The 18,219-nt window shown below is 52.8% G+C and overlaps 1 protein-coding gene across 1 annotated transcript in view; it reads right to left on the bottom strand.

Annotated features, from left to right (window-relative positions):
* Positions 1–2,243: 2,243 nt before the first annotated feature.
* GPR107 (G protein-coupled receptor 107) overlaps positions 2,244–18,219 on the bottom strand; it is a 71,219-nt gene continuing 55,243 nt past the window's right edge. The window contains exons 15-18 of the mRNA XM_008521582.2: positions 17,300–17,349; positions 15,838–15,921; positions 14,985–15,106; positions 2,244–7,370 (exon numbers count right to left, since the gene is read on the bottom strand). Of these exons, the coding sequence (XP_008519804.1) occupies positions 7,274–7,370; positions 14,985–15,106; positions 15,838–15,921; positions 17,300–17,349 (353 nt within the window). The 3' untranslated portion in view covers positions 2,244–7,273. The remainder of the gene's footprint in view (positions 7,371–14,984; positions 15,107–15,837; positions 15,922–17,299; positions 17,350–18,219) is intronic.

The following is an 18,219-nucleotide window of genomic DNA, read 5'->3' as shown; positions in this document are numbered from 1 at the left end:
CGCAAAGTGGGAAGGAGCCAGTAAGGCACAGCAACCCCCTAAAATCCAGTCCCCGAACTGCTTCTCTCCGTGTGGGGGACGGGCCAGTGCCAAGGAGACACCCCCGGGCCCGCGGCTGAACAGGAAGCACCGGGCGCTGGTGGGTGCTGCTGGGCGCAGCGCAGGGCTGCAGGTAGAAGTGAGCTTTCCTCACCCCGTGCCCAGCCTCACTGTTCCTCAGCCCGAGGGCCAGTGCAGCGATCCATCTGCCGACCCTGCGGATTCCTGGCGCTGGGTAGGGCACCCACAGGCAGCTGCAACAGTGAAGGAGCCCCCGCGGGCGCTGGGAGCACTGCGAGGGTGCTGGGGTGGCTGTCGGCAGCTCTCAGAGGGCACATGTGGGTCAGAGGCTGGGCCCGACTCTGCCTGCTCTCTCCCTTAGCACAGGGAGCCCCGAAGGTGAGGGGGCCGTGGCGGGACTCGGGGGCACAGGCCTTCCTGACGAGCCCACGTCCTGAGGTGCCAGGCTCCGCGGCCTCTGAAGCCCGGGTGTCGTCGGCCCGGACGGCTGCATTTCTAACGGGGAAAGTTCGGCCTGGCTGTGGAGGAGGAGGAAGCCAGCGCCGCCGACGGGAGCAGTCCAGCCAGCACCGCCCCCGAGCCCCTGCCTGCACTCCTTCACCACGACCACCACAACTCCACGGCAGGCCTGGAGCCAGGGCGGCGTCTGGCTGCTGCCTGCCGTCCAGCAGGGCTCTGCGAGGGGGTGCTCGGACGTGTGCTGGCTGAATGACTGCGGGGCAGTTAACTGGGTTACATCAGTGGTTCTCAAAGTGCGACCCGGGACCAGCCGAGGCGGCATCACCGGGGAGCTTGTTAGCAATGCAGCTTCTCAGGCCCCCGGGGGACCTACTGAATCAGAAACTCTGGGCCCTCCCAGGGGACTCTGATGCTTGCTCAAGCTTGAGAGCCACTGGATTAGCTGGTCCCCAAGGTCCCCTTCCTGAGTTGCCTCAGCATCTCTTATCCTTGAGCATCTTGCCTGACTCCTGGGCTCCCCACCCTGGGAATGCCCCACCCCTACTCCTCAGGCTTCACTCCACAGATACCCTTGGGAACTCAAGGCCTCTGGAGAGCCAGGGACAAGAGTAGGGGGAGGCACGGCCACTAACTGGGAAACCTAGGCCAAAAATCATGGATCCTGAGGCCCGTTCACCCTGAGCTTGCATGATACGGTGAACTGTTACCATAAAAGTAACCGCAGTAACAACGGAGCGCTGGCTGTGCGGGGCACTGGGCCAGGCCCAACTGAACCTCATCACCCCAGCAGGGTCGGAGCCAGGAGACGTGAGTGCTCGTCTCAGCACTGACACTCACAAGCTGGGTGACCTGGGGTCGGGGCACAGCCTTCTCCAGGCCCCACTGTCTGCAACTTTACAGCCAGGGCTTTGGACGGATAAACCACAAACACAATGTGTTGTGTGGACAGAGCCAGACAAAAGGGGACACACCAGGTGATTCCGTCCAGGTGCAGCTCTAGAACAGGCACACACACGGCGCGGAAATCAGAGCAGCGCTGGTGGTAGTTTTAGAAAGGGAGTGGTTCTGACTGAGATGGGGCACGAGGGAGCTTCACAGAATGATGGGAACGTTCCATCTTGATATGGTAAGGCTACAGAACTGTAAATACAAACTCCTCCAATGGTACAGTTAAAAAGGGTAAATTCTACTGTATGTATACCGCAATTTAAAACATCCCTCATAAAATGAGGGCTTCGGGGTTGGATGACTTCTAAAAGTGCTTTGAGTCCCAAGTCCTGGAGATCTGACTCTGACACGGGGTAACTCGCCGGGCTATTGGACAGCCAGCGTCTGGGGGGGTGAGCTGCAGCTGTCAGTGTGGGCTTTGCCCCAAGTCTCCACTGTCACCTCCCCTCACATGGTGGCAGTGCCCAGGTCCTGATTCAGAAGGCACCCCCTCTGCCCCTAATGGAGGCACAACATTAGTAAACTACAATTGATTTTCGGTCTGTTCCAAAATCCAGCCTCTGGAGGGGAAGGCACGTTTGTGTGTCAATCGCAGCTGCCCCAGATATGCTAAGATGCGTGCAACTTCTCTAGCCGGTGTCACCACTGTCAGTGCGAGCAGGTGGGAGGCAGGTAACTAATTTAATGAACAAAAACCACAAAGAAAGAAATTATGAGAGGGAGTGGAGGAAAGACGCAGCCAGGAGTCAGCGACGCCCTGGGATTACAAACATACATTCCGTCACAGAATCTTTATTTTACATGTTTGCATCACAGCAAGAGAATCCATCCCATACATCACCCTGATCAGAACCCCGCCCGCTAGAGGTTTACATAAATACTCTTCTATGATCATTAGTGTTCAAAAAAATACTGAAAGCTCCTTCTGCATCCCAATATAACCTGGAAAGCAAGTGATATTTACAGACATTTTCTCCCCCAAACGAAACTTATTTCTGGTTTAGACGTGTCCGACTTCTGAGGTCATAGGACTAGTGAATCCAATTTATGATCTGCAAAAGCTGCTTCAGATGTCAAGAAACGCACTGTGTGGACAAGATCTTTGGATCTTTTTGTACTAAGTATCTGAAATGCTAAGACGGTTGCCCCTCTGGAGCCCCTGTAACCGCCCACCATAAAAACCCGAAGCTCGCCTCAAAATGAGCTCACTGCGAGTGAGTTCGCTTTCCTGTCTCCCTTTGACCTGCACTGACTTTACCCACGACTCCTCCTTCCCGGGTGGCCTGCCTGCAGACTTCCTGCCACCAGAAATCCTGCAGCTCCCTGGGGCAACACAACCAAATCCTTGCCCTGGCCCCTCCGTGCTCTCCCTCAGTGTGCTTTCCTCACACAGCATCTCAGAGGATACGCATGTCCCACGCCCTAACAGGAAACCAGAGAGAAACAGTCTCTATTTTTCAAGCGTAAACCATGCAGAAAGGGCACAGATGCATCACCAGGCTACTAAAGAGGCCCCTGGGGAATGTGGAGTGTTCAACTTGCTGATCAATAACTACATTCCAGGTGGTGACAAGTATTAGCCTCAACTCAGGTGGATCTCTTTTAAGGACTTCATGCCAAAAACACCCTAGAGAAAACTGGAATAAAGAGCAGATCTTTTAGAACATGTATATTCCAGACAAACACCTTTTTGATCAACCAAGAGAGATCAAGTCAAAGTCTAACGTCTTTAGTGGGGAAGCCATGAATTTACTGAATCCTACAGGGAAAAACAGCACGGGCATCCTGGACTCAGCCAATTCCGAATCTGTTAAAAGGCCTGGGGTGGGTCAGAGCAAAGCAAAGGGACAAGGTGTGGAGTGTGGAAAAGGTGGAGGAGTGGGCTGGGGTCTGCTGCCTCTGAAACTCAGCAGCTGGCAGCATAGAGCATGAACGGTTCTGCCGTTCTCCCTAGGGGATGGAGGAGCGCCAACAACCTCGTCAGACTGTCCAGCGTTCTAAGGGCCTTCCTCAAAGAGAGTGCTTCAGGACGGGGGAGACGGCCAGAACACCACTGGCAGTTAAGATAGGCGTCTCACACTCTTCCCTGGTCTGGAAGGACCAGCTCCTGGTGGCAGGCGCTTAGGTACTAACACAAGACACACATTCTAGTGCAGGGCAAGAACATTACACATGGCCCAAAGCAATAATCTACGGTATTACGACGGACTTTCTTGAAGAAATTCTCCTCAGCTCAGAAAACACATCCTTCCCAGAGCTGCTGGGAGAAAACGCTGCAATGCACCAAAGCTCGCGGCCCAGCCCGAGCCTGTGGGGAATCGATAGGTGGGGGCGGGGGGGGCAGGGCGCCAGGGTGTGGAACCAGAGAGCAGACATTCTGATGAGATCATAACGCAGGAGAGGAAACGTCGCCCTGACGGTCACGAGTGGACTTCTGATGAGACTGAGTGCTGCCTGAGCTGGCTGGACGTGTCCAGGGAAAATAAAACCTGGAAATTTTACTCTAAAGCGGTTTCTTGAAGGAAAACTGCACTGACTCAGGTTATGATCTGAGAAGCTACCTCTTACACTAGAGCAGGCTTCTCCTTACGGGAGAATGGGCCACCAACTCAACAGGCACATTCAGCGTATAAAACGCACTGCTGTTGAAATTTTAAAGCACTGAGGGACCAAGAAACAGGCTGACCAAGTCTTTGGACACTGTTAAGAGTCAGGATTAAGAGATCAATGATTGTTCTTATTGTCCAAGAAGTAATTTTCTAGCAAAATAGACACACTTCATTAAAGGAAAACAGGTCCTTACTTCCTAAGGTTTCCCAGCCAGCAGCACTTCCAGTCCACGGCAGATTTCGGAAAGGAAGCTTGGATATCTTGTGTAGGCAGAAACGGAGCAGGAGCACAAAGCGAAGCTATAAATACCACTGCGCGCTCCAGGATGTGCACCCAATCCTTTCTGCCCAATCCCTGAAATCCTGACGGCTTAACCGTGGGAACACGGCCGCACAGGGATCCCGGGCGCCTGTGAGACTCAGGCTGCAAGAAGGGGGCTTGTCAGCAGCTCAAACTATTTGGCTTTGGACCCCAATCAGTCATCTCTACTCAAGAGCAGAGCTGAAGGCTGGCCACAGCTATTAAGCGACGGAAAAGGAGAGGAGATTTTTACAGAACAGGCTGCAGAGTGTGAACAATTTTGTCAAAACCTGAACCACCACCTGTTTCCCAATCTCTGGCTGGGGTTTTGATTTTTCTTGACCATCAGCTTGATTCCAAACCTTCTGCCAGTTAAGATATAGAATATAGGCAGACAACCTGCTTGTTAGGAAGGCTGTGGCCAGCCTTGATTCCTAAACCGCTATCTTATCTCATCTGTACCTTCCTGTCCCAGAAGGGGACCATCACACTGCAGCCACTCAGCTGTTCTGTGAGTGAGCCTAGAGGTAACCACGGATGGAAAGCTCGCCCCACCCCCAGAGCAGCTCAGCGCCCTGGCTCATGCCCTCGCGTGACTGCAGAGGCTCAGGGGTCTGCCGGAGAAAGGGCAGGAGCCAGGCCGGCGCCGGGAGCAGCAGTCAGGCCGGAGCCCGGTGCTGGCCCCCACATGTTCTTGTCCTCTCTCGCTCCTTCACTCACTTGCTTCCTTGCGTCTAGCACGTGAAATGAGGACACCTCTGTGGGGATCCTTTCTAGGGGGGGAGGTTTCGTCACACCTTTTGTTCTTGCCAAGAAGTCTACGGCCTGGTCAAGACCAGCTGCTTGCAGGACAAACAGCAAACGTGTCCCTCTGAGGGAAGCACCCAAGGGAGTCTGGGCCACAGCACGAACACGCTTCTGAAGCACTGCTACTGTGTTCACGCACAGGAAAACTAAGTCTCACACATATTCCCATCCTCCCTGCAACTTCCTTCTCCTGTCACACAGCTCCAAGTTAACTTAAAAGAAAGAAAAAAGCCCCCTAAATTAATACTTCAGGCATATTTCCCTGCTCCTGAAGCCGGGGAGACACGTGAACCATTCCCTGAAGCCTCTGTGGGCAGGCGAGCAGCAATGGCCTTGAAGATGCCTCCTCTTGCTGCAGGCCTAGCAAGGACTGCGGCTGTGAAGGACAGGCTGGCAGAGCACAGGGAAAGAACGCTCGCTTCCTCACAGCTCAGTTAGGAGGTGAAAACGGCCCAGGAGAGGGAAAACGTCTCTTCTAAGTAGAGACTCTCCAGGTCCCCGAGTGTGGGATATTGAGCGCCACCCCTGAATCCTGTGGTCTCTGACTGACCCTCCCAAGCTGGAGGTAAGAAAACCACCACCAGAGACTGTCCCTGTCCCCTGCAGGGCCAGCTCACTGCCAAGCCCAGGCAGGGGAGGGCTCCGGTTTCTGACACCGGGAATCGGAAGGGCCCCAAATCCAGCCGGCACCCCAGCATTAGGCAGCTTTTCTGATGCGGCCATGTTTCAGTCCAGTTTTGGGCCCAGGTGACTAAAAAGCATAGTGGGAAGTTACCACCAAGCCCTTGTTGGCCCTCGGTCACAGAGGACCTTCTGAGACTGTCCCATTATCCTAATGACTTAGTCACGAGTTGCAACACTGTTCACTTCGGGCCGCTCCCGTGCTCATCTCCGAGCTCTCACAGCCTGGAGGGAAGCTCACTGAGCTCCCGTGAAAGACGCCGCCCCTGGTCCTGGGGAGTGAAAGGCCGTGCACTCACACTCCGTTTCCCGCATCCACACTCCTGGAACACAGGGACAGGTCTGCTTCACTCCTCCGTTTAGAAATCCTACCTGGCTTATAGGAAAAGCTTTTTAATGGTGATAATTTGCTTGTACTTAAGCATTTGCTTTACATTACCCTTTCTGCCCCGAGCTGCTCCTTTAAGGAAAATTCCTTCCCTTTTCCCCCCATATCTGATCACACAAAACAGACACAGCTGCGGGGAGAGGGGGACACGAGAGATGCTGCTGCTCTGGGTGGTCCGGGGGCCAGACGTTCAGGGAAATCCTGGAGGGGAATGCTTTTTGAGCTTAAAAACACATTTCCGTCCATCCATTCGGCAACAGAGAACACGCTTCAATCAAGAAAAGCACTTCCCACCAGCTGGGCTGTGTGGTGTCCCAGGGCCACGACTGCCTGACATTATAGCCCTCAGATGACAGAGACCTTCTGGAAGAGACCACGTGCCTCCAGAGCTGCTGGTTCCTGGTCATTTTCAGAATGTGGGGTAGAGGCCTGGGGCACGTTTCAGGGCCAGGAGTCCTGGGCAGGCTCTAGATGCTAAATTGGGGTTTCACTTTGCTTTCTAAAATAAGCGAACTTCCTTCATTTTTGTCCCCAAGGGTGCAGTGCTGCTCTCCAGTTCCCATCTTAGTCCCCAGATCCTCACTCCACACTCGCTCATTTCCTGGAGCCCCGTTCCTGGGCCGTGAGCGGCTTCAGACACACCCCTCCGCCCTCCTCCCAGGTCCCCCAACGTTCCTTTCAGTGCTGCCGCACACTTGGGTCACAACTGAAGAGCCCTTAAGAGTTCCCGGTTAAAAGAAAAAAGAAATATATGTTAAAAAGACAGTCTTCCTTTTATCTTCCTCCTCTCCACTCTCCCTCCCCACCACGCCCACCTGAAGGAGGATTCTAGCTGCCTATAACCAGCCACAGATCCAGCTTCCATAAAAGAGAGTAAAAAATTAGGCTTCCGTGGCACTTTGCTCCCAGCCACGTGCTCTGTGGTGTCACTGTCGGCAGGTGCCAGATGCTCTTGCTCACCAATAGGACTATGAATAAATCAGACGTTTCCTTTGACAGTGCCAGCTCAGAGCTGCTCCATCACGCGGTGCCTTCCCAGTCGCCCTGGGGCTCCACCAAGCCGTTGGTCACCTTCTTGACTTTCTTCATATTCTCCATCACCCCTGACGTCGTCACTCTGAACGAGGAGGAAAACAATGAGGAAAATCTCAGTCTTACAGTAAAAGGCCATCCGCACGACCGCACAGGGGTTGGCTCTGGAATCAGACAGACCTGGGTTTGAATTCAGACCTGCTCCTTGATAGCTGCAACCTTGGCCAAGTCATTTGGCCTCTCTGTGCTTAAGTCTAATAAATAATTCCCACTTCCCAGAACTGTCGTGAGGGAAAAACGAGATTCACCAGTGCACCAAATCAATACATATCAGCAGCACTTATCACAATCAACAGGAATCTCTCTCTTTTTGTCACGGCCTCCACCAATTTTTATTTATTTAATGCTAGTTATGATTATGAGACCAATATCTATATCATAAGTAACATTTATAAAAGAAAGCTCATCAGCTGTAGACATTTATCTTTTTTTTTTTTTATTTTTGGAAGATTAGCCCTGAGCTAACTGCTGCCAATCCTCCTCTTTTTGCTGAGGAAGACTGGCCCTGAGCTCACATCCGTGCCCATCTTCCTCTCCTTTATATGTGGGACACCTGCCACAGCATGGCCTGCCAAGTGGTGCCACGTCCGCATCAGGGATGCGAACCAGCCAACCCCGGGCCGCCAAAGCGGAACGTGCGCTCTTACCCGCTGCGCCAGCGGGGCCCCGGCTGTGGACTCTCTACAAGGAGCCACGATGGCTCATTTCTGAGCCGTGGGGCAGAGCCGCAGGTCTGGAGGAGCCTCCTGGGCCCAAATGTTCTCCCACAGAGAGGGAGAACTGGCCGCTTTCTGCAAATCCAAGCCCTGCTCTCTGTGGGCTGGGGCCACGCAGCTGTCAGCGATCGTGTGGCTCTGCCTCCGCTCTGCAGCCCAGACCAGGGGCCTGCATCTCTGTTGGTGCCTGGCACTGAGGAGGTGCCACGGAGCCCTTCACTGAATGCAGGGATTCAAACGGGAGAAGGCTGGCCTCAGCCTGAGGAGCTGAGCATGGGGGCCCTTTCCGCGGAGTGAAGCCTAACACCTCGAGCGGTGGGTCTACGAGAAGACAGCCTCTCGCCTCTCAAGACGTGAGCTGGGCAGATGCTATGGAGCTCCGGATTTATGCAGGAACTGGGTGGCTTTGCAGCAGGAGACACCAAGCAGAGGCACTGAGCTCCACCTGGCAGGTGGGACACAGAGGGTCTTCAGGGCTCTGTGATTCTATAATGGTGGATATGTGTCATTTCACATTTGTCCAAACCCACAGAATGCGCACCACCAAGAGTGGACCCTACGTAACCTAGGGACGCTGGGCGACAATGACGCGTCACTGTAGCTCCCTCAGTTCTAACCAACGTACCCCTCTGACGGGGATGTTGACAGCGGGGGAGGCTGCGCATGTTTGGGGCGGGGGGTATATGGGAAATCTCCGTACCCTCTCTTCAACTTTGCTGTGAACCTAAAACTGCTCCAAAAAATAGAGTCTATTAAAAACACACGCACACACACTTGGCCCAGCAACTCCCTGAGTCCTCTAGGAAACAACGAGGCATCTGTGTTTCCCGGCGTGGACCAACAGCAATTTCCTAATCGGTAAAATAAACTCAATCGGTCAACTCAACAGATTCTCTCCAAGGACTCCCATACCAACGATCAAAGCCTGTCACCTACAGGCAGTAACTCAGCGGCCCTGTATGTGACACCTTTAGAGTTTGTCCAGCGGGACGTAATGGTAGACAAATGATTTTGTATGGGGTAAGGAAAGAAAATTCTTCCTCCCCTTTTTCCTTCCTTCATTCCTGACACCACGTTGCTGCGGTGACCAAGCCTCAAAGCCATCCAGTCCTGCCCAGAACTGGGACTTCTCTCAAACAAGAGTCCTTCAGACTCGTGGGTTACCTGTACTTCTGGCAAGGTTGGGACAAGGTATAATGCTGGCACGTGGTTCTTGCAGGAAGTGAGAGACCTCCGCAGATGCTGTTAGTGATCTAAATGTCGCACCCACACAAAGGAAAGCAGCCAGCACCACTTCCTGTCAGCTGGTCACACTCAGGCCTGGCCTAACTAGGAGGAGACCATGGTTTTCCCAGGAGGAATCCACGCAAACAGGGCTGCTTCTAAAGGGACCTTCTCCAGACTGGGACACGGGAGGTGGTGCGGCTGAAGCACCAAGAGAACCATAAGCTTTTGTAGCTCTGGCACAACAACCCCCTATCCTCCTCCAAACATGCTGAGATCAGAGAAGAAATGCAACCTCAAGTCTGCCAGCAACACTCCCCGCAACAGCCAACTCTTCTGTGGCTGCTGCACCTTGTTACAAAGGGACAAGGAGCTCCACACGTGCGATGCTGAGAGCAGCACCCTCGCTATGACCGGAGTGTGGCTTGGACAGCGGGATGGGACGACACCTACTACCCTACTTTCCCTAAGAAAATATTCCTTTCCAGATGGGGGACCAAGGGAGAAAACAATGCCTGCTCTTTCGTGCAGGGGCAGGGACAGAGAGGGAAAGCACTGGGCTGGTGCTCTTAGGTACCCGCAGCCAGCAGAAGAGACAGTCTTGCAGACCAACACGCAAAGCCCTTCAGACAGACAGAAGTGCTGGGAGCAGGTCAGATGGCGGCTCGGGGAGAAGAACCCCCTCTGCTGGGGGAGAACCCCCCCTCTGCTGGGGGAACTGGGGGAAGCTGTGAAAGCTGTGTAGAAAGACAAAGAGCAGCAAGATGGAGGGTGGGAGAGCACAGGGCTGTCTCTGAAAAGAATATACCGGGCAAAAAGCAAGGAAGAAACAAAAGAAAGTTCCTGGGCACAGTCAGGGAGTGCGGAGAAAAGTGGCAGGAGGGTCAGGGGCAGGCAGGCGGGGCGTGGGGGCCTTATCTGCCCTGTCACCAGTGGCTGAACTTGGGTCTTACGCCAGGGTCCTCGGCCCTGGCTCCAGCAGGATGCCCCAGGGAGTTATGCCTGAGCCCATACATTCAGAATCGAGTCTCCAGGGGAGGGGCCAGGGAACCTACTTCTGAAATACTCTCCAAGTGAATCTGGTAGCCAAGGAGAACGGCCAGGAGGGAAAATCAGAGGTGAAGACGCCAGCCAGGTGAGGGCGGGGCACCGGGATGAAGCAGGGAGAGGAATGGGAGACACGATGTTGGCCTCCAAGACATGGTCACTCACTCCACTTGGGCTGAGGGAGAGGAGGTGTTTAGGCCAACGCCCGTGTTCGGCTGGTGGTGACTGGGAAGATGGCAGTGCTAACAAGGCCCGTCTAGAATGCCGGGGAGAGGCGAGCTTGGGAGGACGGTGAGCCGGTGGAGAGAGGGCCCCGAAGCTCGGGTGAGCCAAGTGGGCTGGAGCGAGAGACTGGGGAGGAGTCGCTGAGTAGACGGCCGGGCAGCCTGGGCTTGGGTGAGCACTCCAGACGAGGAGCGGGAGAATGGCAGCCTCCAAGGCTTTGGAGCAGGGGAGCATGCCAGCACGCGAGGTGTCACCAGTGAAGCAGGCAAGGAGGTGGTTTCGTAAGTGACCTGGAGCAGGAGCTGCTGAAGTGAACTGAAACCGATCAGGACGCCTGGCAGCAGGGATGCTGGGTGGCCCAGCAAACCTTTGGGAAGTGAAAGAGATGCCGGGGCCCAGGTGGAGCAGGTAGGCCCGGCCAGCCCCCTGCAGACTGGCACTGCTCCTCACAGCGCAGACCCTTCAGCAGTGACAAAGGAGACCTGGCTTAGACTGACACCCTAATGCCTTCCAGGCAGGGACAGAAGGAGGTGGGGCTTCTGCAACTCCGCGCGCACCTTCCTGCGTACCTCCCTGCGTGCCCTAGTTTCGGTGCAAACGCTGAAGGGGAGGCCAGCTGCAGAGCCACCATCCAAGCAGCACTGTGCACCACAGACAACCGTCCTCAAAGGCCCACCGCACGCAGCACGCAGAGCACTCGCCGAGCTCAGGCTAAGCAATGGGCAGTGGGGATTTTCAGTCTAACTCAACTCCGGAGATCTGGGCAGAGCCTCCTGGAGCTGCCTGGATCACAGCCCTCACCACTCACTTCACAGAACCGGAAAGTGACATCCGGAGAGGATGACCTTGTGTCCTCTGCTCATTCCTTCTCTGCCTGACTAGCTCCTACTTGCCCCAGGCTGGTGCGATGCCCTCTGTGGCTCCAGGCACACAGCTCCATGGCAGCACTGGCTGCACTCTGTCACACTGTGCCCGCAGCAGACAGTGCGCTCCCTGAGGGCAGGGCTTTTGCACTGGCTGGTGCTCCACAACTGCCCAGAGGGCTGAGGGAGCCAGGCACAGCGAGGCACAGCAGCCTCAGTGCACGGGGCCTGCCTGGCCTCTCTGGCTGCCCGGCCCAATGCCAGTCCAGGAGAAGCCGTCCTCCCTCCAGTGCCTGTCCAGGGAAGCACTGCTCTGAGCCCAGGTGCCCAATTCCTGACTTCGCGAGGGTGCCAGCCTCAAGGGGAGCAGCTCATGAGCGGGTCTGAGATGAGGGAGACCAGTTCAGGAGGGTCTGTGGACAGAGAGGAGAGTGGAGCAGATGCCCGAGAGGAGGAGCAGGGAGCTCCAGCAGAGATGGAGAGAGCACATGGACCCAGGGCTGCCTCCCACTTTCCTTCCACATCTAAATGGTGACCCCTCTTTTCCTTGCAGAACCCCGAGTCTACGCTTACAACCAAAAAGGCCTAAGGAACAAGACGGGAAAGGGGGCTGTAGGTACCCACTGCTCCTTCTGCCACACCAGACTGCGATCACATGTGGCTTGGGCCTAAGTGGTCCATGGACACATCTGTTTCTGGAACCACACTAAACCACAGACATAACCAAACTAAAAACGCGTCCTGGACTTGCAGCGCACGAGGCCTGGTTAAGAGGCAATTCTATTTGTCTCCAAGCCCTGTTTCCACTTTTGCTGCTCACTCCCCGAGCTAACGCAGGACATAGCAGTCAAAGGTTAAGGCAACCTCGAGGCCGGCGTTCTGGAATGGGATCCCCAGAGAGACAACCGCCCGGCCCCAAAACCCACACCAAACGTTTCTTCCCACTCTCACTTCTTGAGATGACGGAAATGATTCAGACCATCGAGGACACGCACAGCTTACTGGAGGCTACCGAGTCTGCTTGCTGAAACTGCATCCAGTACTTCTTAACTGGCTGAAATTTTTACGATAAATTCTGTTACCAAAATTGGTAAGCCTCTGTGAGCTTTAGCCCAAGAAAAATGTTGAAAGAGATAGAAGGAGAAAAAGACAGAAAGTCAGAGTTAATTCTGACTGTGTCCTCATTCTGCAGACTCAGATGGAGCAGCTGTGTGGGACCTAGCGGGGACGGCAGCCCGCACGGACTGTACGGGCCTGGGCCAGAGGAAGGGTGGAAGCACTCCATCCCCGGGGGAGCACAGCTCCGTCCTGAGATCCACCGGCAGATTAGCTTCCCAAACGCACTGCACTCCCACAGCTCAGCTTCAGAGAAGGGGCGAGAACAGGTGAAGGAAACTATCTAGAACAAGTCAGTAAGGGCAGTGAGTGACCGGGTCAGAGTTCACGTGCTGCCAGTGGGTGAGACTCATGAGGAAGAGTGTGGATTTGTTGTGGGGTGTGTGGGGCAGAACAAATATTGCTCCCCACAAGGAGGGGGTTCGTTCTGTGGCGGGAATCAGACCTAGCTCCCTCCTTCAGGAAACACCCTTCAGTGTGGATGACAGACAGCTCATGACCTTCTAGAAAACACAGCCAAGGGCTTGGCTTGCCTCTGGCTTGGATTATTTCTGGAGGACTGACGAGGTGCCGTCCAGGAACAGCACCCCCAAGAAGAAGAGGGAGATGACAGCCGGGGCACAGCGCGGTGGCCCTGAGAAGCCGCAACCAGCCTCTGCACTCCCTGCCTCGGGCCTGTGCTGCTGTCACATCTTCTAGATTCACAGAACTTTCTCAACAGCAGAGGTCTTAGCCAAAGAGAAACCCCAGAACGATTTCCTTGCCTTTGTAAAGGCACTTGGCCTCAATCGGCTCCTCAGCTTTTTCACAGGCCAAACTGGGCCAGCGCTTGCTGGAAACACCACTGCCCTAAAGAAAACCTTCATCGGGCGTGAAATTCTTTCCGGCTGTTACACATGTGGCCTTTCTGCCACTGATGAGAAGCTCACTTCACTATGACAGTACGGCTCTCACTAAGCACTGAGAAGCCAGTACAACCAGAGTACCCCCCTGCCCTTGTAACAGTGTAAACTGAGGCAGGCAAAGGATAATCCCTGACTTAACGTTCCGCCGCTCCCAAATCGTGCCAGAATAAGGAACACGCTCTCTCCAGTCTCCACTAGACTGGTGGTGTGTCTGCTCCCTCCCCGTTCCCTCCAGATTTTAGCACCTATAGACCCTCTTGCTCAAATATTATCGGAGAGAAACAAAACCAACACAAAATTTAAAAAAGTTTTGCCAGGAGACAAAAATACCTTCACAATGCATCCACGCTTCCAGATGAAACAGCTGTCGGCAAGAACGTGGGGACAGAACTCCTAAGTTGCTGGTGAGGAGCGCAGCTATGTGGCCATTCTGGAGCACAATTCAGTGAAGTGGAAGGTGCTCTGCCCCAGCCGGTCAGCTTCTAGCTGCCCAGCCCAGAGAAAGCTGGCCGCGTGCTTATGGAACAAGCTACAGGTCTCCCAGCAGGGGACGGCTAACCACACCACGCCTTAGGTTACTGACCACCGTGCCCACCAGGCTGACTCTCACTTGCACCTCTTCAACCAACAGCACTTGCTCAGCTTCTGCTGCTTCTAAAAAGGCACATCTGACGGTTCTCCTGCTTTGCCCTCCACTGTCTGTAAAAAGGTGTCTCTTCCTCTGCACAGGGAGATGCTGTTCGGGACCCATGGGTAGGCTCTGCCTTCCCTTTATTGTTCTCACAGTGGAGCTGAGCACAAAGAGCTGTCCCCTCCCACGCTGCCCAGCCTGCAGCCCAGCAGAGCCCAGCAGGGGCCAAGGCTCAGCCTTTGAATTGGGAAAAGTCAAAAGGCTGCGGAGAACCAGAAGAGAAACCCAGCCTCAAGCTAATCAGCACAACAATTAACCTGGCCCATCGCAGCAGATAAGTTAACAAGCAAATTCGCTTACTTAATCACCATTCACTTCTCTAGAAAATGACTGCCCTTTCCCAGAAAATAGGACCCTAGAATCACTTAGCCTGTGACTCAGAAAAGCCCATTTTAACGCTCAGATATAGGTCAAAGTCATTGTGCTAGGTTTAGCTGATGATAAAGGACGTTTGAGGATAGTCAGCAGACTTACAAATGACCCCAGTGATCGCATTTTCAGCTCCCCACGGCAGGAGCCCAACAGGAAGTGGGGCTGCCCATCCTCAGGAGCTCTGAACAACCAAGTATGTCCCTAAGTTCTTGCTGGTGAGTTACTGGAAGCAGGCTCCAATGAGGCTAAATAGGATGGCAAGTTCAACTCTCCCTGAAAAGATGGAGGGATGCCTGGCAGCTACTGTCCTTCAAACTGAATGAGAGCGCCTGGGGCTTGAGTGTCCATTTCCTTCTGCTAAAAATAGAAGTGCCACCTCTGAAGCAACAAAAGGCAGAGAGTGGCTGCTCCAGTTCACACCAGGCTGCTTTCAGTTAGGTAAAGGGGTAGACACGGGAGGGAGGAAAGGAGATTTCTTACACAGATTCCATTTCCAAGTCATCCTCTTCCTGAGAAAGTTGTAGGTAGGGGTTATCTGAAGCTGGACGGAATTTATACCCCGTTAGAACAAAGAACACCAGCGTGGCCGTTTCATCCAGGAGCTGCAAATTGAAAAACCGTCCCCAAATAAAGGGATTAGCAACACTGTTCTTCAGACAGCAGCGGAACTAAACAAACAGACACATCCCCCCGCCAACCCACCACTGGCTGCTCCCTCACTCAAATGCCAGAGCTGACTGCTAGAGAGCATTTTCTTCAGCAGATTTGCTGAAGCCTCAGCCAGGAGCATTCTGCCCAAAGACGACATTTAAGACTCCCTGCTTTAAGCAGTCTTCCCCGGTAGCTTTCAAGAGCTCATTAAATACCCACATTTCCCATGGCCCTAAAGCACCAAGTCAGTGCTTCAAGAAAAGTCTCTACATCGTTTGGTGGATTCCCCTCGTAGTTAAACTTGTTCTAGTGTACTGCAAAGATGCTAATAACGGGCCAAGAAGAGGGGAGGCCCGGATTCTGTTATTCAAAGCCCTGTCTCTGAAGGAAAAGACCCCTCTCATCTAAGTTTGATTATACAGGGCACATCTTTCTCTTTCCGCCTGAGGCTTTTCTTTTCACAGACTTTTAAAATTGAAAACTAAAATCAATAATGCAACTATTTCTAGATTTCTCACGTAATCCAGCAGCTTTCCTAGACAGATAATCTTAATTGTGGACGAGAAGAGACAGAGGGTCTGAGCGGCCACGGCTGGATACGTTTATAACAACCTTCAGTTAAACCCCAGGACTTGATCCTCAGACAGGAACTCTCTGGCACGGTGCCCTTAGAGCCGCATACCTGGTAGAGCCACTTCCACTGGAACGGAACGGCAAGTTTGAGGAGAAATGCGATGATCCTGGTGAAGTATATGTAACACACGATCTATGTGAAGAGGAAAGAAATGAGGAATAAAATCAACACAGACATTATGGCACCACTTTCTTCCAATAGTTTGTTTCGACAAATTATCTACAAAAGAGCAAAGAGAATATCTGGAGACAACTGTTCGACACTCGTAGGCGAATTAATAAGCCTGGCGGAGAGACGGCTACTCTGCTAGTCAGAACTGAAAGCTCTCCTCTTTGTCTCTGTGATGATACACACTCCGGGGCGGCTGCCCCTAACTCCTGAGTAACCCCTCCCTCGCCCTATCCACACACATAACCCATTGATCCCAACCCCCTAAGGGTAATATTTTTAATTGTCAGACTCTGAGGAATGTTTTCCAGTAGTAACAGCAAAATAAAGCCACACAGAGAAAATACTGACTTTGAGTCTCTCCAGAGATGCTGTAAATGTTCGAGGTCCACACTCAGTGGAACAATACTAAGTACTCTAGGAAGGGAGGATGTGGCAAGGATTCACATGACAGCTACTCTAGTGTGCACTGCTTGCTGGGACCATGCCCAGGGTGGCGAGGCTTGCGGGAAAAGAACTGTCCAGCATGATAGTCAATGCCAAAATCACAAAGACAACTCAGAAACTTTAAGAGTCAAAAAGTGAACCCTAGAAGACCCATAACCTTACGTATTCCAAAAAATTATGATCTTAATAATTTATGGCAAGTCCTGCCTTTGGTGTATGCGTATATGGACTTTGCATGTCCATTACAGCCTTGTTTTAGGTGTGATCCCATTTTGGTAAATAAATACAGAAAGCAAGTCAAAGGAACAGCTATGTGTGGCATATGCCTAAAAAGAGTCTAGAAAAATAACCACAAACTGTCAATAGGAATCACTCAGGGAGGAAGAGGAGGGGGAGAAGATCAGGGTCATAAAGGGCTTCTCCTGTGTTTCTATAATCCCTGTAGTTAAAAATACCAAGCATTTATTATTTTTCTGAGTATTTAAAGCCAAATTTAAAACCAAAATTTAGAAAGAAATAACTCAGGTAATTTCCCATATCAAAAGACACAATTTGGAGCAAGCCCTGAGGGCCTAGTGGTGCAAGTTCGGCACGCTCTGCTTCAGCGGCCAGTTCGGTTCCCAGGCGCGGAACCACACCACTCATCTGTCAGTAGCCATGCTGTGGCGGCAGCTCACACAGAAGAACTAGAAGGACTTACAACTAGAATACACAACTATGTACTGGGGCTTTGGGGAGGAATAAAAAGAAAAAAAAAAACCCCAAAATACAATTTGGTTTTATAAAATGAAATCCACACAGCTCCACACATCTTGTGCTTTCAACAACTCTTGCAAGTTCATTTGCTCTACTCCTTGAATTGATCTTATTGCAGATTTAGGATTTTTTTACTCACCAAGACGTAATAATGTCTGAAAAGTTTCAGCTTTGCTAAGTTAATAGCAGCTAGGGAGAAGAAAGAACAAAATGAAAAGCTCATTAACTTCTTTTCTCAATTTCCAAGAAAGTTACAGGCAGGCACCCGCTGTCAAGGGGACAAGTCTACTGCGAATGAGGACAGCGCGGGGCACACCTAGTTTCTGGAAATGCCAGCGCTCGGCAGGACCTCCCCAGATTACCAGGAAGCAGCAGGGAGTAGGAAGCAGCAGGGAGTAGGAAGCAGCAGGTGTGGTGCTCTGGCACTGCATCTCCCCACTCCAGGTTCAGGAGCTTTCAACTGGCCATGCTGGGCGTATAGTGACACCACAGACAATGGGGACACGACCAATCAACACTCGAGGCCCCAAAGCCGGTGTTGACACTCCAGCTGTGCTGCTCCGGCTGACAGAGCCGAACCCTCACTAGGGCCAGTCTCAGGTGGGTCCCTGAGCCCTGTCTGGGGAGCCTCCCACTAGCTGAGCATTAATTCGACTAACCCACGGGTGCATCTTGCAAACTTCTCTTAGGTTTTACTATGTGCCTTGTAATGAGCCCTTTAATATGACCTCCCTGGTTCTGTCTTACGGTTGTGATGGCTCAAGGTCAGGCAGCCGGGACAGCTAACTTCCTGCCGCTGCCTATGGCCATGAAATATTGATGACCACAGAGGGTAGCCTGGCTCCCTCCCCGATTAGCAGTCCTTTCACTCATCATATACGTTCCAGCAGGAGCCAAATTCATTTTGTTTAACAGCATTCAATTACTGGCTCCCTTTAAGAACGGGACTGTGGGCAGCGAAGGGTCGAATTTCCTCTTCCTCCCTCCTCTGGTTTGTGCTTAGTGGGGGGCAATCAAGCCTAGGATTCCAAAAGAAATTCCTGAATCCTCAATTAATCT

This window comes from Equus przewalskii, chromosome 26 (genome assembly GCF_037783145.1).
Source record: "Equus przewalskii isolate Varuska chromosome 26, EquPr2, whole genome shotgun sequence".
NCBI classification, from domain to species: Eukaryota; Metazoa; Chordata; class Mammalia; order Perissodactyla; family Equidae; genus Equus; species Equus przewalskii.
This window is presented reverse-complemented; position numbering and strand designations above follow the sequence as displayed.